Source organism: Styela clava, chromosome 4, assembly GCF_964204865.1.
Source record: "Styela clava chromosome 4, kaStyClav1.hap1.2, whole genome shotgun sequence".
Classification (NCBI taxonomy): domain Eukaryota; kingdom Metazoa; phylum Chordata; class Ascidiacea; order Stolidobranchia; family Styelidae; genus Styela; species Styela clava.
The window spans coordinates 15288768-15314695 of record NC_135253.1 but is presented as its reverse complement, the minus strand read 5'-3'; the positions used below and the strand labels follow the sequence as shown (position 1 = coordinate 15314695).

At 36.8% G+C, this 25928-nt stretch overlaps 2 protein-coding genes and 1 long non-coding RNA gene across 3 annotated transcripts; 2 read left to right on the top strand and 1 right to left on the bottom strand.

The window, feature by feature from the left end:
* Positions 1-163: 163 nt before the first annotated feature.
* On the bottom strand, positions 164-22304 carry LOC120326527 (uncharacterized). Its single transcript, XM_039392849.2, has 10 exons — positions 22125-22304; positions 13465-13671; positions 13182-13347; positions 8018-8255; positions 7572-7901; positions 2737-2878; positions 2259-2465; positions 1873-2038; positions 1179-1416; positions 164-1022 (listed from the first exon to the last, which is right to left on the bottom strand). Exons 1-10 carry the CDS (start codon positions 22225-22227, stop codon positions 672-674), a joined length of 2148 nt encoding a protein of 715 aa, XP_039248783.2. The 5' UTR covers positions 22228-22304; the 3' UTR covers positions 164-671.
* On the top strand, positions 9233-12182 carry LOC144422013 (uncharacterized). The gene is made up of 3 exons (XR_013475097.1): positions 9233-10195; positions 10945-11112; positions 11509-12182. It is a non-coding gene; the product is annotated as an uncharacterized LOC144422013 (long non-coding RNA).
* Positions 14149-21195, top strand: LOC144421931 (uncharacterized). The gene has a single exon (XM_078111536.1). It carries the CDS (start codon positions 14803-14805, stop codon positions 21166-21168), a length of 6366 nt encoding a protein of 2121 aa, XP_077967662.1. The 5' UTR covers positions 14149-14802; the 3' UTR covers positions 21169-21195.
* Positions 22305-25928: the final 3624 nt, after the last annotated feature.

The window sequence follows — 25928 nt, the reverse complement described above, 5'->3', positions numbered from 1 at the left end:
ACCCCTGAACTAGAGCATGGGATTTATGTACTCCTCGCAATTACAATCAATTATCGATCGTACTCAAAAAATGTAATTACTTTATGACATAAAAAACAGAAGCCAAGTTCATAAAACTAAACATGTGTCCAGACTTAACGTACACCCAGTACATGTATCAAAATTGGTAAGATTTCTTTATTAGCCAAAGTTAAAATAAATTTCACAAGAACGAAAATAGTAAACGTGGAGATGTGGAAAGTAGGTACACAAAAAGGGTGAATGAAAATGAGTGTGAATGAAAATTTTAATGCATATAAAAGTCTTGTATTTGTCAGAACTGCACCGGCAAATGTAATAAGTATCAAATCGTCTTCTAAATGCTTATACAAATATAACAGACTAACTATTAGTTGCGTAATCTTGATGTATATGTACATCTCAATTAAAAAAACAGAACAAGGAGATACACACAGAAATGTTCGCGCAATCATTATTGATAGGTATAACAGCTTGAGAGAACAAAAAAAAACACAGAAAAACTAGCTTCCTAAAAGCAGTTTGTAGTCTTGTTTTTAAATGGAAAGTGTAAATTTGTATAAGTCAAAGCACGTACATAATCTTAACGTTCGATTTGAATCCCTATACTTCTTCATTTAGCTAACATGGACTCAGTGAAGAATTCTTGGAATTCATATTTCGAACTGAATATCAAATCCCGTTTCTTTTATCTTGTCTTGATACATCGTATCGAAAGCTGAACTTTGATTTATTGTGAAATGGTTTTTCCAGTCGCCTACTTCTCCTTTTCTCATAAATTTGGATTTTGTCAGATCCATGCCATATTTTGCAGCAGCAGACATGTTAGTGCTCTTATTTTTGCTCATGCTGCCAAACGTACAATGTTCCGAAATGGCGTCCATCTGTTTATCCGACAACTTTTTTTCAAGAAACTTTGCTATTGATTCAACTTCTTTCCGAAGATCTTTCTTCAAGTCCTCGTACGTAACAAAGTATATACGTTGCTTGTCATCTTGATATTTCTAAAAGTATGAAATAACATTCTGATCAATTGTACTCTTTCGTATTATTAAAATACTTTACGCATCTATTGCTGCCATTACATTGTCACTACATACACCAGGTGAAATGCAAAAAGATAAATGTATTTTAGGGATGATATTTTATTTATTACCAACCTCCCAAAACTTTAAAGTGTGGTCAAAATAACTTCCGTATCCTAGTTTGTCAGAGCAAAATTTTGCAAGAAATTCTTCCCATGTTCCTGGGTCAGGCATTCCTGTAATCATCCGATGGAAATGATAGTACGAAACGCATAAATCCTTTGGATTTCTTGCTACGTAAATAATTTTGCATTTCTTTCCTTGTTTGATGTCTTCTGGTAACAGTTCGTACGGAAAATGAGTCTTTATCACTCTGTACAAATAATCATTTTTTTTCATAACTAAAAACTTTAAATGTGAATTTCTGATTATATGTTGAAGCATGTTTTGGTATGATTGTGATTTACGAAATAATTGTTTCTGGCTATTATCCACAACTTAGAGTTTTACTTTCGTTGCTTGGGCCGTTCTTTCTCTTCAGTCATTCATTATTGCAACGTTAGCGAAGCGTAATTCTGATCAACCTTTGGTTTTTGCGCAAAATATGCAACAATATTGATGTTTTAGAATAGATCTCATGAAATTCTCCCTATGAATAAAAATTAACAAATGCTAAACAAAACAAATTCAAACGAATGAACACTTGGGGATGGGACTTCGATGTTCACAAGCTTTGATTCAAGTGAAAAAGCGGTAATTAATACTGAAGCCTGCCGCATCTGTTTTGAATGGGCAAACTGCCCTTCTTGCATCATAAATAATTGAATACCTTTGCTTATCTTTCGGCCATGTTTCTAGAGACTGAATCCCATTGCTAATAGTAAAGTCTACTGTTTCAAGCATCGGGCTTCTCATTGCGACTGATTGTTTCTTTGCCTCATCGATATTTCCGTTGTTGCATAACAGCCATGCTATCTCTTGCATCCAAGTTGTCCCTGAAATAACAATAACGATACATTGAATTTCATATTAATTGTACAGTATATTGTTTCTCGGATTTTTCAATGTCGAACTGAGACCTCCAGAAGTATGTGCACCAAGGTGGCACACAAACTGAACATAGTATGTGTACCAGTTTGGGTTCAGGTTGTGCGCCATCTTGGTGCCCATACTTAGGGAGCGCCAAAAAGTCTACTTGTCGCCATATTTCCTCACCTGCCTTGGGGTATGTAATGACATATACATCGTCTTCTCTCACTTTGAATTTCAACACTTCTTCAACTGTAGCAGTAAACATTGGAGGCAGAAGAAGTTTGAATTCATTCGAAGCTGTGCATTCAGTTAATTTTGGCCTCATCCGCACATCTAGTCCCGTTAGACGAAGCATTTGTGGAATTTTCAGCTTTCCCAGTATCGCAAGTACTTAATAGAGAAAAATAAGAAAGTATTTCTACGAAGGCTGTCGACACCAGTTTTAAAATCTTAGCTCATCGTATTAATATTCAAAGTAAATCGGTCGTATGAATGGTTTTATACCTTCGATGGTTATAATAATTCGATTAAGATATAATAAATTCTATAACATGAAATAAAATAAAATTTGTAATTCTGAAAACACAGCTTGAGAATAATTTTAACAGTGAACCTGGAATAATTGATAAAATCAGCACCACAAATAAGCTGTTATACTTACGTAATTTTAATTTGTCGACTTTTCTCATTGACTTCAATTTGAAGTAGGCAATGGCAGCGAACAAGGCAGATGCGGTCACGGAAACTCCTAACTCTAACATCATTTTTCTTCTAAATATTGATTTACAGTAGATAATTCGATGTTACCTGAAAAGAATTAGTTCAAGCTTCGTTCGTATTCATGCCATAATAGGGGTGTGCAACCTTTTTCGCAGGCGGGCCAAATATCAATACCCGGGTGAAACCGCGTTCCGCACCTACATTTAACGCAGGCTTTCTATTAGTTGCAGGCACAAAATGGTGTCTTTTTGTTATTGATCTCATGTCATCATTAGGGGTCTGTAATTCAAATATATTGTCACCGACTACTTTTATCCAAATTTGCTTAAATGAAAGTGCTAGCAAATCGATATGACGCCCCTTTTAGAAAAACATATGTTACCGAAAAGTGCCATATTTGGAGCCATGACTTTTTTCAAATGTGGAAAGTTAACTTGGTTGTAATATTTTCAGTAAGATACGCCAAGATTCGTTTCCAAATAATTTGCTGTCAAATCTTATTCTAGGTTAGATTTAGACAAAATCAACTAATAAGCTGGAACCAAAATTTAGCTTTTAAATCTTTTGATAATAATTTTTTTCAACTGCTCTCCAGTTGCCTCCGCGGGCCGCACAATTTTCCCTTGTGGGCCGCATTTGGCCCGCGGGCCGCACTTTGCACACCCCTGAAGTAGATTATTCAACCTGATCAACCTTCAACCTGAAAGATTTGAAGCGCAAAAAGACTCAGTTTCAAAATAGTTAACGTTACTCACTTAATGCTGTAATGTACTGATAAAATACGGCTATACAAACGGCTTAATAAACAGGCAGTTGGTGTCATTATTGATCATGGCACAATCATGTCCAACTTTTTACACCTAAAACCGAACTTACTACAAGGATGAGGAGCTGAGCCGAACTATGTTTGAAGGGCGGAAGCCAAACTTATCTCAAGCAATAATTTTGCGACCATACTGTGTTCATTGTTACGTTTCAACTATAATCAAGTCATTCTGGAAAGCAAAACCCCTATGTATTATGTGAAATTGCACCAATTGGTCCAATTAAAATTTGCCAACGAGATACAGAGATACGTTTTGCCATGTTGCGGGCCAGATTACCTCAAGTTATTGCAACTAAAACATCCAACACAGCTAAACGTCCAGTTCGGATTACAAAAAGGTTCGAAGACGATACCTGCCATACCTAACGCGATATTGTATGTACTGAAGACAGCTAAATGTTGCCTACAATGGCTGAACCGAGTTAAACGACGCCTGAGTGTATTTTGGTCTTCGAGCTTCAGATAGAGGGTATCGTCCTTTAATGTGTAACTAAATGACGAGGCTTTTCATAAAATCATCATGACTTGAGTATGTTGAATACTGGAAATAGAGTTAGATGAGTCAATATCTCGTAGTAATATGTGACTTGCAATAACTTTACTGGTAATCTTCAATTGAGAATATATACGAGATTTGTAACTACAATGAAATGTCTTCTTCCAAAATAAATTCGTCAATGTGTAGAGCCGCAATGATGCAGGATTGCCTTTCATGTTTCTCTTGCTAAACAGTAGGTCTGATATTTGTGAACTGCCTAAAATACCTTTATCTTGACTGAGCTAGACTAACCTCCCTTTTGCCTACCAACACACGACATGCAATGCCAAATTCCTATGTGTATTGAATAGTTTCACTGTTAAAAAAACAGCCCTTCTTTGAGTATTACAAAGAAAACAGCCCTTCTTTGAGTTCCATAAGCCACTCGTGACCTATATTAAATGAATATTCGTTATAAATGTCCTTTCGGAACTATGTGACTTTTTGTCCTTCAACCATTGAGATAATGATGCAATCATGACGCACTAAGTCATGGTAAAAAATAGCAAATCTATTTGTTGTGTATAGTAATTTTCGAAACTTCTTAACTTTAAACTGCCTACTGCTATTTTCACTTGATGTATGAAACTATTGCAAATTACATTATGTCAATATTCACCCTGGGTATTATGAGTTTACGGGTTTGCCTGTAATAGGTCTGTTAGACTAGTTTGTCCGTCATATTTCGGTGTGAATTCCTATTTATATAAGCGGGAGATTACTGTAATAAACTAGTTATTACACTAGTTTGCTTCTCATATTTCGGTGTGAATTCCAATTTATATTACAGTGAGATTGCAGTAATACTGCAAACTTTTTTCATTAAGTTGTCCAATTGATATGAGTAAACAAAATTGAGGTGCTGATAATAAAGGCTGCGATCGTTTGTATAAATGACGTGGTCGATGCGGTTGAGCGCGCCATAATGGTGCAATATCTTATGATTGACAATCTTTTCGATACGTGCCGGTATATTGAAATGTACTGATGACGTCGTGACTCCGTGTCTCTACTAAACCCCATACTCGAATAAGCTTAATCTGGTATTCCTTATTTGTTTTGGTTAATTACGATTTTGGCAATCTGAGACAGTTTTTGTTATATCGTAAATAAATGGTTATATACATTTTCAAATGAGATCGCTTTACTAATCATTTGGCATCTGATAGGATATTTATACCTTACATTCACCACATAATTTTACTCGCTGGTTGTGGTAAGATGCCCAATTTTTGAATGTTGATGTGATCGACGACATAATATTGCATCACTAAGTTGAAAATATATCAGATAATATGAATGTCGTCATCGACTAAAACACGAATTTGATACCAACTAACGACTCCCGTAACCGAATCCATACTTTAGCTCGATCTGGTTGTACTATTTCCTGCTATTTTGGTCATGAATATATCCTATGGCTTTGCCAATGACATCGCCCTCAGAGGCGAAAACATTCTAAGAACTCCTTAACCACTATTATCTTACACTGCAGTACTAAGAGCAACTAACCTACTCATGAAATCGTATAAAGCAGGCGACAGAAAGCTGAAAAACTCGCAGATTCAAAGAACTAGAGCATGGGATTTATTTATTTACTTAGAAAGATGCTTAATGGTCACAAATCGGGTAGTGGGCGTACGTCGCTTCCCAAATTCCAAACACTAAACGACAATAGATATAAATGGCAATAACAACACAAGAACAGAGATAGTGACTCTCGAGAATGAATTAATTATGGAGTCTTCATTGATCTTTGGGTGAAAACCGTAGTAAACCAACCTTTGTGAAGTCTATTCTCAATTTATGTGACAAGGCTGGTTTACTTAACGAAACATTCAAGAAACGTTTGTAATTAAGGCATAACAGTTCGTTCAGAATGAAATTGATAGAATTTGGCGGTTTCTGTTTCTAGGCTTCCAACTTAAAGATCACTTGAAGAACTCAAGTGTCATTATATAATTGTGTGTTCCCATTTACTGTCTTTCTCAACATGGAGTGCGACTGTTAGCTCTGAAAAATATTCGATGCAAAAGTAATTGAAACAGGTGTCTCGTTGCATAGGGTGTGGCTCCGAGCTCCATTCGGGCATGATCCGAAAAGATCACATGTATTGCAATGCATGTCTTCGCTGGTGCAAGTAGTGATACATCCAACCTTATAGTTGCAAAGACATGAATGTAGAGTTTATTTGTGTAAATCTAATTAGGAAAAAATGTGCTTCAAAAAGTTAAAAATGCGTAATCCAGCTTCTAAATCAGCAGTTTCCACCGAGGGCCACAGAGAAGTTGTAAGGGGTTCACAATACTAAGCGTAAAACTGATTTTACATCTTACTTTTCAAGAAAACTCCCCGTTCTTCGTAGTTTCATTGCTTGCTAAGGAAGGTGCTTTCACTTTTTTTATGCATGAATTGTTTAAACAAAATGGGATTTGGAATCTACCAATCAAAATACCACTGGAATGATGAACAGGGGGTCCTCTAAAAGCCTCAGGAAGGGGGCCGCGAGTCATAAAAGGCCACTGTTTTAAATATTTGAATACAGTATATATATTATACATAGTGACTAAAACTGGTATTTGCTAACCTTTGTTAATAGTCGTTAACTTGACTCGGGATAAGACTGTAACATCTTGACATTGTAACATTTTTTATTAAGTCATTACGCGAGATTTGAAAATTTATTAAATCCCGTGAAATTTTTAGATCTTCAACAGTAGTGTTTGATTATTACCCATTTAAAAAGATATAATTTCACCTAGTTTAAAGCTTCCCGCCGTTCGGGCCATTGCATAAGCCTGATTAATGTGCTCTCACTTTTTTTGAAGTAATATAATAATATTGAAGCCCGATTTCAAAGAATTTATCTCGTCGCGTTTTCCAGGTACATTCTCTTCCACAATGTGATATTTTCAATGTAGTACAAAATATGCCGTCACTGGGTTGATTGATTATCTGATGATCATATTTTGCTTATACCAAACGAGTACCAACATTCAAATCCCAAGTTGGGCGACTAAACCACAACAGGGGTGAAAGCCGCATGAGCTACTAAAGTGGTATTCGTTATTTCAAATCTTATTTAGTATTTTACGAAATAAAGGAAAAAAAACAGAATTACATCTGTAAAATCATAAAGACGACGATCAAAGCCAAATGTTGTCGATATGACAGTTTTGTAAAATGGAATACGTGTTTATTTCACTCGAGACAATGAATTATGACAAAGAATAGACGTCGTGACATGTCTTTGAGATATGAATTTCGTGAATCTTTTACTTAGATAGTATTTGGCAAGTTGAGCTTTCAATGCTCTACATCTAGCTTGAATTACGCAATTCATGGAATTTATGTTAAAACAGTCGTTATTATAATATGAAAACAATAGTCAGTATATATTTAATCATATTTCGAATGGAATATTCAGTCCTGTTCCTTTCATTTTTTCTTCATACATCTCATCAAAAGCTGAACTTTGATTTATCGTGAAATGATTTTTCCAATCACCAACTTGTCCCTTTCTCATGAACTTTTTGGTGGTAATATTATTTTTTCCTGACATGTTTGTGCTTCTGTTTTTACTCATGCTGTCAAATGTACAATGTTCGGAAATAACGTCCAATTGTCGTTCTGACAATTTTTTTTCAAGAAATTTTGATATTGATTCAACTTCTTTTCGAAGATCTTTCTTCAAATCTTCGTAAGTGACAAAATATATTCTGTCCTTGTCCTCTTGATATTTCTGAAATTATGAACCCAAACAGTTATAGCAGCATCGTATGAATGTTCTGCGTTTTGAATCGTTATTTTACAGACAGAAACAAATAATTTATTTCAATATAGCTTGCTATACATCACCTCCCAAAATTTCAAAGTGTGATCAAACCAACTCCCATATGCTACATTTCCAGTGCAAAATTTGGTAAGAAATTGTTCCCATGTTCCTGGGTTTGGTGCTGTTGGGAGCATACGGTGAAAATGATAAAACGAAACGCATAAATCTTTTGGATTTCTTGCTGCGTACAATATTTTACATTTTTTGCCGTATCTTATATCTGCTGGCAGCAGTTCATACGGCAAATGAGTCTTTATCAGTCTGTAAACAAAATTCACAAAAATATAATACACCATGTGGCAATGGAAGATTTTTGCAGGATGCGATTGCTCAAGTAATTAGGCACGAAATGTTGTTCATTTGATTCATTTCATAAAATTGTTGCCGCTGAGAGAAAAATCGCTCGAGTCGAATTATTAGTACATAATAAGGTCACAAAGGGGGCTGCGTCCCACGGAGATGGATATGGATGTTTCCCTGAACATCGACTCCCTGTTCATTTTCATAACATTGGCTAATCGGCAAGATGCGAAAAGTGACCTATAACAATAGACATTTTAACAGCCGTTCAGACACTTTTGCCACTCAGACAGATTTTCGTGCATGGTTGCCTCATTTAGCATGCTATTTATTAATTTTTAATATTACCTGAGAGTTTCAGTTTAATTGCACTAATCAAAATTAGTCTAGATATAGCTGTGATAGACTAGGCTGAACTTTTCTACCGGTTCTTTTACATGACAAGTTGTTGAATGTTTAAACGCCAAATATTGATATTTTTGCGCATAAGGCGCCACTACGTGGCATGCCATGAGTCTAGTTTTGGGCCTATTCGACTAACCAGGCCCTCAGCTTGGATGAGACCTAAGTTACCGGTACCTGTAAAAGCAACAGTTGGACTAGTTATGTAATCTCGATTCGAATTATCACATAACAGGTTTCTGTATAGATCGCGTACGCTACTTCGTTTAGTCATTTGACCTTCATGTCTCTATATTTAAGCATTGCACTCTTGTGCCGGTAAGTTGAGACCGGTACGGATCATGTGTAGATCTAACTACCCGATGTAAATGACCCAAGATGTCTTAAAATGATAACATTGAGAACTATTTCTGCAATAATAATCTATTACTACTATTACTATAATAATCGGTAGGTGTTCACACCAGCACCCAGCGCATTAAGCTAGCAAAAGAAATTAAAATATTCACCTTGTAGTCTAGTCGACAGTAGATTCAGATTCAGATAATTTATTTTCGTCGTGCAAGAAACATTATGAACAACACAAGCATAGTAAATCAAGGCAAAAGAAAACAACAGACACATAATGTTTCGACTGCAATTAACGAGGAGCCGCGAAAGACTATCAAGTCATCGTGTCAGCGACACCATTAAAGCTGAATGACGTCAAAAAAACGTCAAATGATTAAGGTTGAGTTATATATGATCAGGGCAAAAATTTGGAAAACATAAATCGAATCGAGAGAGTAAGCCAAATGAGAAAAATTTAAATAAAAAGTATGAATGGAATCAAGAGAGTCGGGGAAGAAATGATTAATCTAGAATTAAGTTAGCTCAGGGGAAATTTAGAAAACGTAAATCGAATCGAGAGAGCAAGTCAAAAGAGAAAGGTTTAAAAAGAAATCGAATGGAATCGAGAGAGAAATGTTTAAATGGGAACGAATATCCATCGTGTCGAGTAAAAGTCAGAAAAAACGCGTTTACGATAAAACTAGTATGTCAGTCTCGCAGCGTCATGCTCGGGTGATCGCAATCACAATATGAAAATGTTGACTGGCAGGACGCTGCAGAAACTTAGCAACTGAAGGGGAATTCCCAGCAACCATAACAGGGGAAGCTGGGTTGGATTAAGTACCGGTACTGATACGGCAATATATGAATAAATAAATATATAAATACAATTCAGACAGGAAAAACAGTTTTGATGAAGTTCATTCCACATGTACTTTGGGCAATGATGCAAACTCAGTGATAATGCTCGTGCTCTGTGAGGACAATAAAGAAAAATGGTGACAATGCCAATGGCTTTAAGAGGTGAAAAAAGTCACGATCGTTTAGGTAAAATAGAGATCCTGGACCGAATGACCAGTTATCGAAAAATCGAGCCACACAAAAGGTGGGGGACATAAGGGATCTATACCACTTATTGAAGCCGACTAAAAGGATACATAGGAGTCCAGGTAAAATTTTTTCAAAGCTTGTTTGAATGAATTGTAATTCATAATTCGAATGTTATCGGATACAGCATTCCATAATTTAACGCCTGTATATTTTATCGAATTTTGAGTACGTTTGGTTGAAAAATGAGTTACATAATAGGAACTACTGGCAGAGGATCGTGTTCTATAAGAATGCACGCTGCTTTGTTTCAAGAAATAATCAGTGAATGTAACAGGGAGTTTTTTGTTGTGATGTTGGTGCATCAATTTCAATATCTCTAATTTATAAATATCCACCATTTTAATAATACGAAGTTTATAATAGATAGGATCAAGTTGGGCATAAGGTCCACTGCCAGAAACAGCACGAATGGCCCTATTCTGCATTATTTCAATTTTGCGTAAAAGAGTTTTATCAGCGGAGCCCCATGCAGAAATACCGTATTGAATATGGGCTTGGAATAACGAGTGGTAAACCATACGTAAAGTTGAAATTGGTATAAAATGCCTGAGTTTGTACAGTATTCCCACCGACTTAGATAACTTAGCAGCCAAGTTAGTTATATGAATATCCCATTTCATTTGACTGTCTAAATATATGCCCAGATATTTATAAGAATTGACTTTTTCTAATGTAATGTTGTCAATACAGATTAATAAATTATGATTGGCTTTATGTTTATTTGGTGAAATAAGCATAGACTTAGATTTATCGATATTTAATGTCAATTTGTTAGCCTTCATCCAATTAACCACTTTTACAATTTCAGAGTTCATTCGTGACTGTATAGCTGGTAGAGATTTGTCACTATCTAGAAGTATAGTGTCGTCAGCGAATAGTTTTGCGAAGAAAGAAGAACAGTGGGTGAGGTCATTTATATAGACGAGGAATAATAATGGACCCAACGTCGAACCCTGTGGGACCCCGTTAGTCACTGGTAAGACTGGGGAGCAGTGGGTTCCTACTTGAACGAATTGAGTTCTGCCACTCAAGTAACTGTAGAGAAGTTTATTTGGTATACCTCTGATACCATAATGCCATAACTTTTGGGTTAGAATATTGTGATTAACGGTATCAAATGCCTTTTTGAGATCTAAAAATATAGCACTAACAAATTCTTTTTTTTCTAATTTGTCATAAATGTAGGAGATGGTGTCTAAAATTGCATGAGACGTAGAGTGATTACTCTGGAAACCAAATTGATGTTTATTTATCACGTCATATTTTGTAAAGAAATTACTGAGCCTATTATGAATTAAACGTTCAAATATTTTATTAATTGACGAAAGAATTGAAATTGGCCTGTAATTTGACACAAGTTTTTTATTGCCAGATTTAAAGAGAGGAATTACACGAGCAACTTTGAGGGATGAGGGGAAAATTCCAAGCGAGAGCGAGCAGTTGAACAATTTAACTAGAAGCGGCGCAAGCGGGTCAGCAACGAATTTCAGGAAGCGGGGAGGAATGTTATCCGGCCCAACTGCCTTTCTCTCCTTCAAGTTTAGAATTTCCACTAACATTTCGGATTCTGTGACCAAAGTCATAAAAGCTGATTTACTAACACGGTTACGAAGAAATGGCTTAAATTCACACATGTCATTAGAAAACTTGGCTGCCAAGTTAGATCCAGCAGTTGAGAAATACTTATTAAATTCGGTTGCGATTAAGCAACCGTCTTTAACTGTACTGCCATTTTCAAGACATACTTCAGCTATCGAATGCTTGGAATTATTTTTTGTGGTTGTGATTTGATTAATGATTTGCCACGTAGACCTGGGGTTACCCTTGGTCTGGGAAATAAGATTTTGGTAGTGAATTTGCTTTGCTTTGTCTAACACGGAAGTAAGTGTGTTGCGATACTTTTTGAAGTATGAGCGTTGCAAGGGGGTTCCACGTAAAAAATGGGTTTTAAACAACTTATTTCTGTGTTTCATACAAGTGATTAACCCTTTGGTTAGCCATGGCTTTAGCCTCAGCCTTTTTTGACGACGCGATAGAGGTCGAAGTGGGGCATGCCGGTCGATGGTACTAACGAATGACTGTATGAATTCGTCAAATGTGTTGTCAAAGTTCTCAGCAGTTATATTAATTGAGGAAAATCGATTATTCATAATGTTATGTACCTCAGATCGAAAGGCATCAATTGAGAACAGTGACATATCTCTTGACAATACACACTCATTCGTTTTTGTGGGTCTAATGCCTCTTAAACAACAAAGTATGGGGAAATGGTCAGTTATATCGGAATGCACGACAAAGGAGTCAATTTCTAGATGTGTCAAATTGGTGTACATGTGGTCAATAAGAGTGGCTGAGGTGTGGGTGACTCTTGTGGCTTCGGATATTAATGAAATAGCATTGTGTGACACAAGCATATTAATGTAATTTGCAACTTGGGTGCTGTTAGTTGCTGAAAATAAATTAATATTAAAATCACCAACAATGAGGAATTTTTTATTAGCCAATTTAGACAGGGATTGTTCGAGTATGTTCGTAAAGTCGTAGATGTCATTGCGTACACGTACGGAATTAATATTCTAATTATATCATGATTATTTTTATAAATAATATATATGTGCATTTAGAATTTAGATGATTCGAAATATATATACGTTATTTGAAAACCACAAATTTTGGAATACGCAACTTTGGTAATAGATCTTCAGTGGTTTGGACCCCGGTCTCAAGAGAGCACTATATTCATCATACATATAAAGAACAGTAAAAAACCTATGACACAACCTTATGAGCATACTTGCTATAAATTTTCTTTTATAGATGTTGTAGTATATATTTACGGTTTTAGTGATCGTTCTTCATCCATATTTTGGTACTCCAGTAGTATATGTACCAGGTTAGGCCATAATTTTATTTCGATTTTCCTTCAGCTTGCCGGTTGAACCTTCATATTGGTACATACACTTCTGGAGCGCCCATATTTGTGTATATTTTTAGTGACAATACATAAAAGCTGCATACGGGAGACTTTTTTAGAGTTTAGAATACCTCTGCTTATTTTCTGGCCAAGCTTCCAGTGTATGAATTCCCTTGATCATGGGAGAATCAACAGCTTCTATCATCGGGAATCTCATTGTTATTGATTGCTTTTTTGCCCCATCTATATCGCAATCGTTACATATCAGCCACGTTATCTCCTGCATCCAAGTCGTCCCTAGAAAATACGAACACGACACAGACATAATGTAGACATGTAAACAATGAGGTAATTGTAAGTTTCTTTATATTAAGCAATTTGCTTTGATAGAAATTTGAGGTTATGTTTTCTCACCTGCTTTGGGGTATGTAACGACGTATACGTCATCCTCTCTCACTTTGAATGTTAAAATTTCTTCAATTGCTGGAGCAAACGTTGGAGGCAATAAATATTTGAAGCCATTTGAAACTTTAGAGTGTATTAGGTTCGGCCTCATCCGTGAATCCAGTCCCAACATTTTAATCAGTTGAAAAAATTTCAGTTTCACGACAATTGACAGCACTTTAATATAACAAAAACATTTATTTAAATAGTGATAGCTAACCTATAGAGCAGTGGTTTTCAACCGAGGTTCCGCCAGTTTTGTCACTATCAGGTTGCTTTTATATATATTTATAGGTCAAACAATTCAGATAATTGCACTACTACACAGCGGTTCCTCTTGCCTCCGGCGTTTTTCATTGGGTTTCCCTCCACCAAAAGGTTGAAAACCACTGACATAGAGGTCAGAATACACGGTAATCGCATCAAGGATATTCTAAATAAAACCGAATTTGACGACGGATTATTGGTACAATTCATTCAGTAGCCTTATCGATATATATTACGTTCAGTAATAAATAGCCTTCCATATCCATATTCTGTGTGCACTCACACATTCTTCCAAATTCCCAGAAACAGTATTTGCTGAAATCAGTACTTGAAATTAGTGTGGTGAATAAGATATGAAACTTACTGTAGCGGTCATGGTTCTAAACGGTGACCGCTATTATTATAACTAAACTGGCAACGGTAACTTAGGGCATTGAACCCTGACCATTTTGGTGTTGGCGGGATCTCTTTCGGCGTGAGCCGCTTGGAGGTAGGACGTATAAATTTGTATCTTAATCAATCGGGGGACTTTTGGTATTATTAATTAGGCGTAGTTTAAATTTACATCATATAATTCTATTTTCCTGTTTCATATAGTTATTATTGGTCCCTCCTGTGTAATAGCACTGTATTTTACCGGATTACTGTTTGACAACTATTTCATCATTATTTGACTACTATTTTGACTCAACAATAAACATCTTTGGACAATCGTTTCGAACTTTGAAAGGAACTCAGACAGAACCGCGTCATCAAAAAAAAAGTGCCTGTACGATCTATTTATTCCAATCACCCTAACGAGCACATCGCCATCGTATGGTGCTGAGCCGTTATAGTAAAATACATATCTCTCGGGAGGACATTGTCAAAATCTGCAAGTGTTGCAGTAAAGTATTGTGGGGTGTACCCACAGACCCAACACATTGTCAAAGTCTGCAAGTGTTGCAGCAAAACGTCATATAATCAGTAATTTGTGCTGCTGAGAAGGCCGTGTAGGCCTATTGTAATCAGCTGCAATTAGATACCGTAACGACCAACACCATGTCAACAAAATCTAGAGAAAGTCAAATTACTGATATAAAAGATGATTTGGATTCCTTGTCACCATGCGAAACTTTAAAAAGCAAACCAATTAAAATGTTCTCTGCTGCTGACAAGTCCGGCTCTACTAGCAGTGAAAATAGCTCTTGCGTCCAACTAGACCAAGGCACAAGAAATAGTGACTCGTTGAAAGCAGCCTTCACTGAAATGGAGAATGACATTTTAGAAGCCATAGCCGACTGCAAATTGTCTTTCGTCACCTGCAAAGATGGTTCTGGAATTCAAGCGGTGTTTCCAAAACTAGTGCAGTATAAGTCAAGTTTATCTTCAATTGTCAAGGATATGAAGAACATTTTATTGGAGACTGATTTGATTAATTTCACACGTCGTTATCAACAATGTATTGAAAATATTATACAAGTTTCTGAAACTGCTAGTGCGAAAATATTAGAACTAGATGAACGATCCCAATGTTCTCAATCATATCGCCCAACTTCAAAGCGGCACCGTTCTGCTCGAACTGTAAGCAGCGTGAAATCAACAATGTCTGGGGAAAGCAAAGTTTCAAGCAAAAAAGAATTCTTCGACTTGCAAAAAGATGTGGCAGCAATGGAGGCTACGAAAGGCATTCGTAAACAGCAATTTGATCTTCAGATTCAAAAAGAGATAGCGGAGAAAAAAGCCAGGGCGCTAGTTTGTCTTCAAGCTGAAGAGGCCGAAAATCCTTTCAGTGTTGATGTGGATCTAATGAGAGGTGCAAATAATTATTTCAATCCAAATAATAGTTGTTTTAATGCAAATTCAAAATCATCTCCTATTTTAAATGAGGCTCCAGCGTGCATGGTTATTGATCCTCAAATTGAGCTAAATAATTCAGATATTTCTAATCATGATCAAGTTTCATCCACTGTTGTTGATATTCCCTGCCAAGCATCGAGCTATAGTCCTGTAATCAATCCCCGACCGCCCTTTACTAATGTTAGTGCTTCCCAAGAGGCCGTTTCCACTGGTATTGTAAATGTTGGTAGCTTTTCCTTGCCACCCCCTAATGTGAATTCATTCCCATCAGTGCCTACTGTTTCTAATGTATCACAAAATGTTTTTAATGTATCCAGTGTTGCTAGTGCTCCTTTTAACTGTTGTACACAAACCACCACTGTGTCTGCCAATTCAGGCAGCTTACCAACTCATTGTAATGATAATAATATCTCTGTTCCCACTGTAAATAGTGCTGCTCTTCCTCCACAAACCTGCAATCTTTCCCATGACATGACCAATTTAATGAGTAATATTTTATCAGTCCAAAGGGCTCCTGTAGCCAAAGTTAGGGTGTTTGATGGGGATCCATTGCAATATCCACAATGGGAGAGCTCATTTAAAAAGCTAGTCGAGCAAAGGTTGCTTGATGACGCAGATAAAATGAATCTGCTTGAACGTCACTTGACAGGTGAACCCAAAAGTATGGTTGAAGGTTTGTTTTTATTACAATCCGAGAATTCTTATGAAAGAGCTAAAAAGGCCTTAAAAGATCGCTATGGTGATGACAGTGTCATTAGTGTAGCCTTTAGAACAAAACTGGCATCATGGCCTAAAATTGGTCCAAATGATATAAAAGGCATGTTGGCATTTTCTGATTTCCTTCAGCAAATTGTTGAGGTTAAAAAGGTTGTAGAGGATTTAAAAATTCTCGATTTTCCCTCAGAGCTATGTGTGTTAATCAAAAGAGTTTTGCCCTCTTCATTGTTTAACAGGTGGAAAGAGTCAGTTTATGAATGGAAGTGTAAGTTTAATGTAAACACCTCTGATAACTTGAAGGTAAACTGCCCCAAATACCCTCCATTTGAGGAGTTTGCAAAATTTATTTTAAAGCGTGCCTCAGTGATGCATTGTCCTGAGATGACAGTTTTTGATGAGAATCTCAACCCGTCCAAGTATAATACTGAGCAAAATAGTAAGTCTAATCATTCGAGATATGGTCATCGAATGAATAAAAATTCCTTTAGCACTAATGTTTCACGAGATAGTTGCTTGCATTGTAATGGGCCTCACAAAATTGGTGATTGTCAAACATTCTTACGAATTTCTTTGGTAAAAAGAAGGAAACTGTTCTGGGATAATTTTTTATGTTACTCTTGTGGAGTGAAAATGTCCAAGGGTCATAGTGCAAAGTCATGCAAAAACGTGGCTTCTTGCAGAAAGTGCAATAAGGGCCATTTGACATGTTTTCATGTTGACAATAAGCCAGAACAGACTGAAAGTAACCAATCTTTCTGTTCTGAAGTATGCTCAATAGTTGACCAACATGATGGTGTAGACCAATCCATGATTATCCCAGTATGGGTCAAAGGTAACACTTCAAAAGAAGTGTTATGTTACTGTCTGCTTGATGGCCAGTCTAATACAAGTTTTATCACAGGTGAGTTGCAACAGCAACTGGGGTTAAAGGGTGTTGACACCCAGATATCATTATCCACTATGTCCAGCCGTAATGACTTAATTCGTTGCAAGATTTTTAAAAATATTCAAGTCTCTAGTTATGATCACAAAGATATTATATCTGTTCCCAGAGCATATACCCGAGTTGAGATCACTGTCAAGAGATCTCAAATTCCCAAATCTGAAGTCTGCAAAAAGTGGAAACATCTAGCTGATGTAGCCAAGCACTTAATGCCATATATGCCAGATCTCCCTGTTTCTATGCTTATAGGCAGCAATGCACCAAATGCTATCAGACCTCGAGATATAATAGCCGGCCTAGAAACTGAGCCATATGCGCAAAGATCCATACTTGGATGGGGTGTTGTTGGGAAAGTTTGCCATGGTGATAATGATTGCTATGTAAGTCATAGGATGCTAGCATGTGCTACTTCCAAAGTCGATCCCGGGGAGAAGTTTGTCTTCTCTACTAAAGTAAAAGAAGTATTACTTCCCAATCAGGTGTGTTCGATGTTTAATGCTGATTTTGTTGAGCACTGTGGCAATCAACAAAATATGTCAGCAGAAGACCACAGGTTTCTAAAAATTCTCTCAGATGGCATCACTAAAAAGGATGGCCATTACAAACTTCCATTACCTTTACGATCCCAACAAATCAATCTTCCAAATAATTTGCCTCTTGCTCAAAAAAGACTTGGGCAGCTGAAGAAGCGTATGCTTCGAGATCAGAAGTACAAAAATGATTATTATAAATTTATGTCGGACATCATTGAGAATTATGCTGAACGGGTGCCTGATGATGAAGTAAGTTTGAGCAATGGTAGTGTGAATTATGTTCCTCATTTGGGTGTGTATCATCCAAAGAAACCTGATAAAATTCGTGTTGTGTTTGACTGTTCTGCAAAATATGGTGGTGTGTGTTTGAATGATTATTTGCTTTCTGGGCCTGACCAGATGAACAGTCTTTTGGGTATTTTGCTCAGATTTCGTATGGAGAGAGTGGCTGTGAAGTGTGATATTAAAGCATTTTTTCATCAATTTTTAGTTGATGAACCGCACCGTGATCTGTTACGTTTTTTATGGTGGGATAATAGTGATATGACTGGTAACTTTTGCCATTACAAGTTGAAAATTCACCTATTTGGTGCAATTTCATCACCTGGCTGTGCAAGTTTCGGGTTAAAGCATGCTGCAGATGATGGTGAGTCTTCCTTTGGTAAGGAAGCAGCAGACTTCATTCGTAATGAATTTTACGTTGATGATGGTCTGACTTCAAAGCCAAATGCAGAGGATGCTATTGAGTTGATAAAAAATAGCACAAATTTGTGTTCGAGTGCTGGTTTAAATCTCTGTAAGATAATGTCTAATAGTCGGGAGGTTCTTGAAAGCGTTCCTCAATTGTCTGTGTCTCCTAGTGTGCAGTGTTTGGATCCAAAATCTGATCCCTTACCTGTTGAAAGAGCTCTGGGTGTGGACTGGTTAGTGGAGAGTGATTGCTTGTGTTTTCGTATTGACTCGAAGGTTACTCCTGTTACAAGGAGGGGAATTCTTTCCGCAGTCAGTAGTGTGTATGATCCCATAGGTCTGGTAGCACCAGTCATTCTTGAGGGTAAGAAAATCCTCCAAGCCTTGTGCAAGGATTGTTATGACTGGGACGAACCCATTCCTGAGATTTTCAGGGTTAAATGGGAAAAATGGCAAAAGGATCTTTGTCATTTGGTGAATCTGAGAGTAGATCGTTGCTATAAGCCGGTAAATTTTGGTAATATCAAGCATGTGGAACTGCATCACTTTTCTGATGCCTCTGAAAGTGGTTATGGCCAGTGTACATACTTACGTCTGGTTAATGATTGGGGCAAAGCACATTGTGCCCTTGTAATTGGTAAGGCCAGAGTTGCTCCGTTGAAACATGTTACAATTCCCAGGTTGGAATTGACTGCAGCAGTGGTGTCTGCCAGAATGAGTAATTTGGTTAAAACTGAACTAAAATTGAAAAATGCCACAGAGTTTTTCTGGGTCGATAGTATGGTGGTACTGGGGTATATACAAAATGAGAGCAAACGTTTCAATGTTTTTGTGGCTAATAGGGTGCAAACTATCCATAATTTTTCTAGTCCATCATCCTGGCATCATGTACCTACCAAGGCAAACCCGAGTGATGATGCGAGTCGAGGCTTGCAAGCAGACCAGCTAAATGCTGGTTGTAGGTGGTTGAACGGGCCAGAGTTTTTGTGGTGTGAAGGAAAATTTGTTCCTCCATTAGTAAAGCCTGAACAGAATGATGAAGTAATTTTAGAAGTGCAGAAGGAGATGAAGGGATGCTCTGTGCATCGAACCATCGCCTTCAAAGCTGACTGTTCTGGCAAAGATTTTGATATCTCTAGACTTAATATTTTCTCATCCTGGTTTAAAGCAAAACGTGCAGTTGCAAACTGTATTAAGTACAAGGATTTGCTCAAGAATCCTAAATCTGCCTTTCAGAAAGTTACTTCTGATGACTTGTGCCAGGCGGAAAATTTAATTATATTTTCCCTTCAGCGTTCATATTTTAGTAAAGATCTAAGTGTACTAAAGAATTCTGATTGCTCAGATCAAATCTCATTTGAAAACCGGTTTTCAAGATTAGACCCCTTCCTTGATAACTCTGGCATTGTCAGAGTTGGGGGACGAATTCGAAACTCTAGAGAGGAGTTTAAGGTAAAACACCCTGTTGTCTTACCTAGAAAAGGTCATGTCACAAGTATTATTATTCACCATTTTCATGTCCGTGGTGGCCACATGGGTCGTTATATGACTCTAAATGCTATACGGCAATCTGGTTATTGGATTTTGGGAGGCACTTCTGCTGTTTCTCAGCAAATACATGCTTGTGTTCCTTGTAAAAAAATTAGAGGTAACCCACATGGCCAGAAGATGGCTGACCTGCCAAAAGATAGGTTTGATTTGGACAGTCCGTTCACATATTGTGGCATGGATATCTTTGGGCATTTTTTTATTAAAGAAAAAAGGTCCATGTTGAAACGATGGGTAATTTTATTCATTTGCTTGTCATCACGAGCTGTACATCTGGAATCTCTGAATTCTATGAGCACAGACTCTTTTATCAATGCTTTGCGTAGGTTCACTGCTCGAAGAGGCCCTGTGAAACAGCTACGCTGTGATTGTGGTAGCAATTTCATTGGTGCAAGTAACGAATTAAGAAAGGCTTATAAGGAATTTGATCAAGTCAAGATCAAAAATTTTCTCTTACAGGGTGAATGTGACTGGGTCGATTTCAAATTTGGGGTGCCAAATTCGAGTCATATGCAGGGTTTTGTTGAAAGGCAGATACGAACTGTTCGTTCTGCCTTGGAGCCCCTGTTTTTACAGTTTGGTCACATATTATGCGAAGAATCATTTCGCACTGTGTTAGTGGAGGCCGAGCAGGTTGTTAATTCGAAACCATTGGCGGTTGCTAATTTGAGTGATCCTCTGGCACCTGAGCCACTGACTCCTAACCACATTTTAACACTCAAGCCCAAGGTTTTGTTACCACCTCCAGGTAATTTCCAAAAGTCTGATCAGTATCTTTTAAAAAGAAGGAGACGTGTACAATATCTTGTTAATGAATTTTGGTACAGGTACCGACGAGAATGCCTTCACCTTTTGCAAGAAAGACAGAAATGGGTCTTTCCAAAGAGAAATCTTGCTCTGGGTGATATTGTCCATGTTATTGAGGATGGGTCTCCTAGAAATTCATGGAAATTAGGAAAGGTTGTTGAGGTTTTCCCCAGTGGTGATGGGCTAGTACGTAAAGTAAGACTTCAGCTTGCCACAAGTTTGTTAACAACCAATGGTAAGCGGGTTGGGGTCACAGCTTATTTAGACCGGCCTGTACACAAGCTTGTTCTTTTAATTGCCAATGAGGGTTCCAGGTCTGTGGAGGATTGATTGCATTACACCTTTATTGTGTTAGTAACTTGAATTTACTGTGTTAGTAATTGATTAATTTTATCACTACGTTCTTATTGTGTTAATAATTTTTTGATGTTTCGCTATTTGCATATGTTTTGTGTGTTTCTATTGAACGTAATTGACGGGTTTACAACTTTTCTCACAATTTGATACCTTTGTAATTTTATAAAGTGCTTTCTGTTTTTCTCGTATGTGGGGTTTCCCCGACGGTGGAGCCAATCGTTTTGTAACCTTTATAAAGCGTTTTTATATTTTCGCTTGTTATTACTTGTTTGTGGGGTTTCCCCGGCGGTGGAGCCAATCGTTATGTTTTGACATTATTCAATTTGAAATGCTTGATGGTGCACCGGCGGCGAAGCTTCACTTTGGTTTTCACTGTTGGTTCTTGTTTGTTTTTATTAAATAGAAATCAGTCCCCCTTGTACTTCCATACGAGAGGAACTGATTTGGGGAGCCATGTAGCGGTCATGGTTCTAAACGGTGACCGCTATTATTATAACTAAACTGGCAACGGTAACTTAGGGCATTGAACCCTGACCATTTTGGTGTTGGCGGGATCTCTTTCGGCGTGAGCCGCTTGGAGGTAGGACGTATAAATTTGTATCTTAATCAATCGGGGGACTTTTGGTATTATTAATTAGGCGTAGTTTAAATTTACATCATATAATTCTATTTTCCTGTTTCATATAGTTATTATTGGTCCCTCCTGTGTAATAGCACTGTATTTTACCGGATTACTGTTTGACAACTATTTCATCATTATTTGACTACTATTTTGACTCAACAATAAACATCTTTGGACAATCGTTTCGAACTTTGAAAGGAACTCAGACAGAACCGCGTCATCAAAAAAAAGTGCCTGTACGATCTATTTATTCCAATCACCCTAACGAGCACATCGCCATCGTATGGTGCTGAGCCGTTATACTTACGTAGTCGCATTCTGTCGACTGGCCTCATTGACTTCAACTTAATGTAAGCAATGACGGCAAACAATGCCATTGTGGTTCCTGTAACCATTAAAAACATCATCATAGCACTTTTATTCCAAATACTGAAGCTGCATATGAAATACCTGAAAGAATTAGTCGTCGCAACTACGAATCGTTTACAATAGCCGGGCTTACGATAATATGTCAATGAATTCTTCGATGTGGTTGACTGCTCTGCAAGGGTGGTCGGCTAATCGCCTTCAAGACAATATCGTCTGGTCAAATTCTTCGCCTTTATTTTAAAAACTACAATAGGGCAGTAGTGAGTACAATAGCTAGCTTACAATGGGCAATTACAATTAATGGAGAGTGTTAGTTTTAGATTTCCACTCAGTTTTCGTATAATTTCCCTCAAATTGGGGGCAAATGTGATCTCGTTGTTGTCAACTTATTTTATAAGCCCGACAATTTTATTCCGCAATATTTAAATACATTATGATTGACAAAGTTTTCTCATATAATACTTCATTCTTCCACTGAATCAGCCACCACACACAATTACTAAATTTCAAATTGCAACTTTGGCGAGTTGGAGTCAAACGCCGTTTCACTTATGGATCACTTGTTGGACACGAAATGGACTTGGTATTTTTCTTTTTGTTGTTGTTATGATAAACCGCTTTCTCCTTCAGTTGCAGGATCAATTGCTTTAAAACTTTCAGAGGTTGAAGATTATATTTGTCGCTTGAAGGCTATCTTTTTAAAAATTTATGTGGACTCTATGTGATTCATTTTCGCTACGAACTTTTGAGTGATGACGTCATCGAAAATATTAAATTGCGCACCTTGTGGTCGTTCCGCATTCACAATCGTTGCTTTCTGGTCATTCGAAGTCGGCAAGTGTACCGGAGTCGGGTATCGAAAAGATATCCAACCTGCACTACTTCATTTTGGCTTTCGTGTTCATAAAATGAACTAGAGCAGGGCGTCCCAAACAACAAATTTTAGGGGCCCGCAAAGAGAACACCAATTTTACACAAAGTACTATATATATCTGTTGTACTTTCTCAGACTCCTAATTCGAAATACAAATATTAAAAATAGTGTATACCAAAAATTTCCTGATAACGAGTGGATACATACATCATCATACCGTGTTTCATATCATCATATCGTGAAATGATTTTTCCAGTCACCGACTCGTCCCTTTCTCATGAACTTTGACATTTTCATGGCAATGCCCTTTTTCTCATAAATAGAAATGTTTAGAAATAAAAATAGAAATACTTTCGTTTTTACTCATACTGTCGAACGTGCAATGTTTTGAAATGTCATCCATCTGTTTCACTGACAATTTTTTTTCAATAAATTTTGATAATAATTCAACTTCTTTTTTTAGATCTTTCTTTAAATCTTCGTAGGTGACAAAGTATATTCGTTCCTTATCTTTTTGGTATTTCTGCAGTTATGAACCGATATCGTTTTGAATTCAGAATATGCTTGTTAGCAGATAATTATTTCGAATACATTGTTATTACTCACCTCCCGAGAATTCAAAGTGTGGTTAAACCAACTTCCAAGTATTACATTTCCAGTGCAAAAATTCGTCATAAATTTTCCCGTGTTCCTGGGTTTGGTGTTAATGGTACCATTTTATGAAAATATTTCAAGCAAATACTCGACGAGAAATGTTTGTTTGCAGGCCGAGCTATAAATTTTCGGTCAATATACGAAAGGATTTTTTTTTTATATGACGGCTGAGATGATAGTACAGTACAAGCCAAATTTCTAAAAAGTAAATATTAAACTTAGATCGATGAAAGAGATGTCAATGCAATGTCAATGCATATTAGCCATGCTATCTCTTGCATCCAAGTCGTTCCTACAAAGATACAGTGTGGCCGTCAAAACAGAATCCAGGTCATGTGGATCATATATAGGAGAGAATATAACTTCTAAGCGAAACGTTTTGGATTACTGGAACGTTTGGGTACAATCATGCACAAACAGAATTTCAGGTGTTAAATAAATTCTCTGCATTTTCGTAGAAGTGATTGAGACGTTAATGGGTTCAGTTTTTGACCAGCCCGTATATAAAAAGGTAAAATAACGAACTTCATTTCATGTATCTTTACCAACTTTGTGAGGTGTATATATAGTGATTCAAATGAAGTGTTTTGTAGTATATATTGTGAATTACATATAAAGGCCAGGAAACATGGAATATTTGACACCATATTTTCGTTACCTGCTTTGGGATAGGTAACAACGTATACGAAAATCTCCTAAAAACTCTGTCGACTGGTCTCATTGACTTCAACTTAATGTGAGCAATGACAGCAAATAAGCCCGCTATCGTTCCTGTAATTACTGCGAACACCATAATAGTGACTTCATATACTTACACAATAGCTGAAATAAATAGGTAATGCCGCCAAGACGCGAACGCTAGTCCGGTCATCATGCGTTAAAATATTTTTCAGTTCATTGGACTCTGCTATATACAGGGTTACCCTATCGTGCTTATTTCTAAGATTTGTGCTTATTTTTGAGTTGCATGTTTATTTTTTCTTAGAAACATTGAAGACTCGTTCTTGTTTTGGTACAAAGCTTCTGTGAAAACGAGGGACGCTGTTTATCATTATTCGCGCTTCGCTGTGTCATTATTGTGACGTATCGACGTGACCTAGTGACTCTCACTCCCATCGCGAACTGTTTCTGGTAACGATGGGGTTCGCGGCATTTCCAGGCAAACCGCGTCACAGTTACAATATAAATTTGAGTTGGGTTGCGCGAGACTAACTTCCTATCTTTTCCCTATGCCTTTATGCTAGTGGATCCGTATGCGTATACTGCAAGGATACTGTAGCTGGAATAAACATGACTATTCTATTCAATTAAAGAGTCCAGCTGCACACTAACACAAATGTATTTCTGTAACGTTTCGTCCGACCAGAGTCAGACTTCCTCAGACAAGCAGTTTACAACAATGGCAAGAAAGAAAATTTGCTAAATGAATTTGAAATATCAAATCAAGTATGACGTAACAATGCATAAACATTTAATTTGCATTTAGCCGTAGAAGTAATGATTGGGAAGATTAGAACCACAAATATCAGTGGAGCTCATTTCAGATGTAATTGAAAAAAATAAAATAAAAAAAGGGTTTTATTATTGCATTTACGAAAATGATGGGTAACTAAATGTAATTGAAATTATGGGCACTTAGAGAACCACGAGGAAGTAAACCAACATTTAAACATAAATCAAGGCTTAGTCTGGTGAGGACCAATTTCAAAATTAAAAAAGGTTAAAAGTTATTGCTGAATTTTGATCTTAAATAGCGTTAAAATATAATATTAATTCATAATAATAAATGAATAAATTAACCATCTAGCATATGTCGAGTAGGACAAAAGAAAATAAATAAAAAAATTATCGCAAGCACATAACTCCAAGGTTTCGAATTATAATTAAAAAAAAAACTTGGAACACTTGAAAATAGTAAAATAAAACGCCAATCAAGGGGCGAGTAATAATATAAACTTAAGAAAAAGAGTGATTGTTAAATTTAAATATTATATGACGTTGGAATGAAAATTATTATTAAATAATAATTCTTAGATGAGTCTACAGTCTATTTCTCCCGTGAATTGAGTCCTTTTGGTTCCAATGTTCCGAATTTGTTGATGTAGTATGCTTCTACTGTTTGTCGATAGCCCTGGTCTCTGAATAGTTTTTTTATTCCAGTTACTGAAAAGTCACTTATTGAATGTCCCAGTTTGTTGAAGTGTTCTCCCACTA

Coding starts and splice junctions, on each gene's coding strand:
- LOC144421931 (XM_078111536.1), top strand. CDS start 14,803: ATGTCAACAAAATCTAGAGAAAGTCAAATTACTGATATAAAAGATGAT.
- LOC120326527 (XM_039392849.2), bottom strand. CDS start 22,227: ATGATGATGTTTTTAATGGTTACAGGAACCACAATGGCATTGTTTGCC. Junction 13,348..13,464: donor CGTTACATACCCCAAAGCAG/GTGAGAAAACAT, acceptor CGTATTTTCTAG/GGACGACTTGGATGCAGGAG. Junction 2,879..7,571: donor CAGGACTGAATATTCCATTC/GAAATATGATTA, acceptor CTTTTCAGGTAA/CATCGAATTATCTACTGTAA.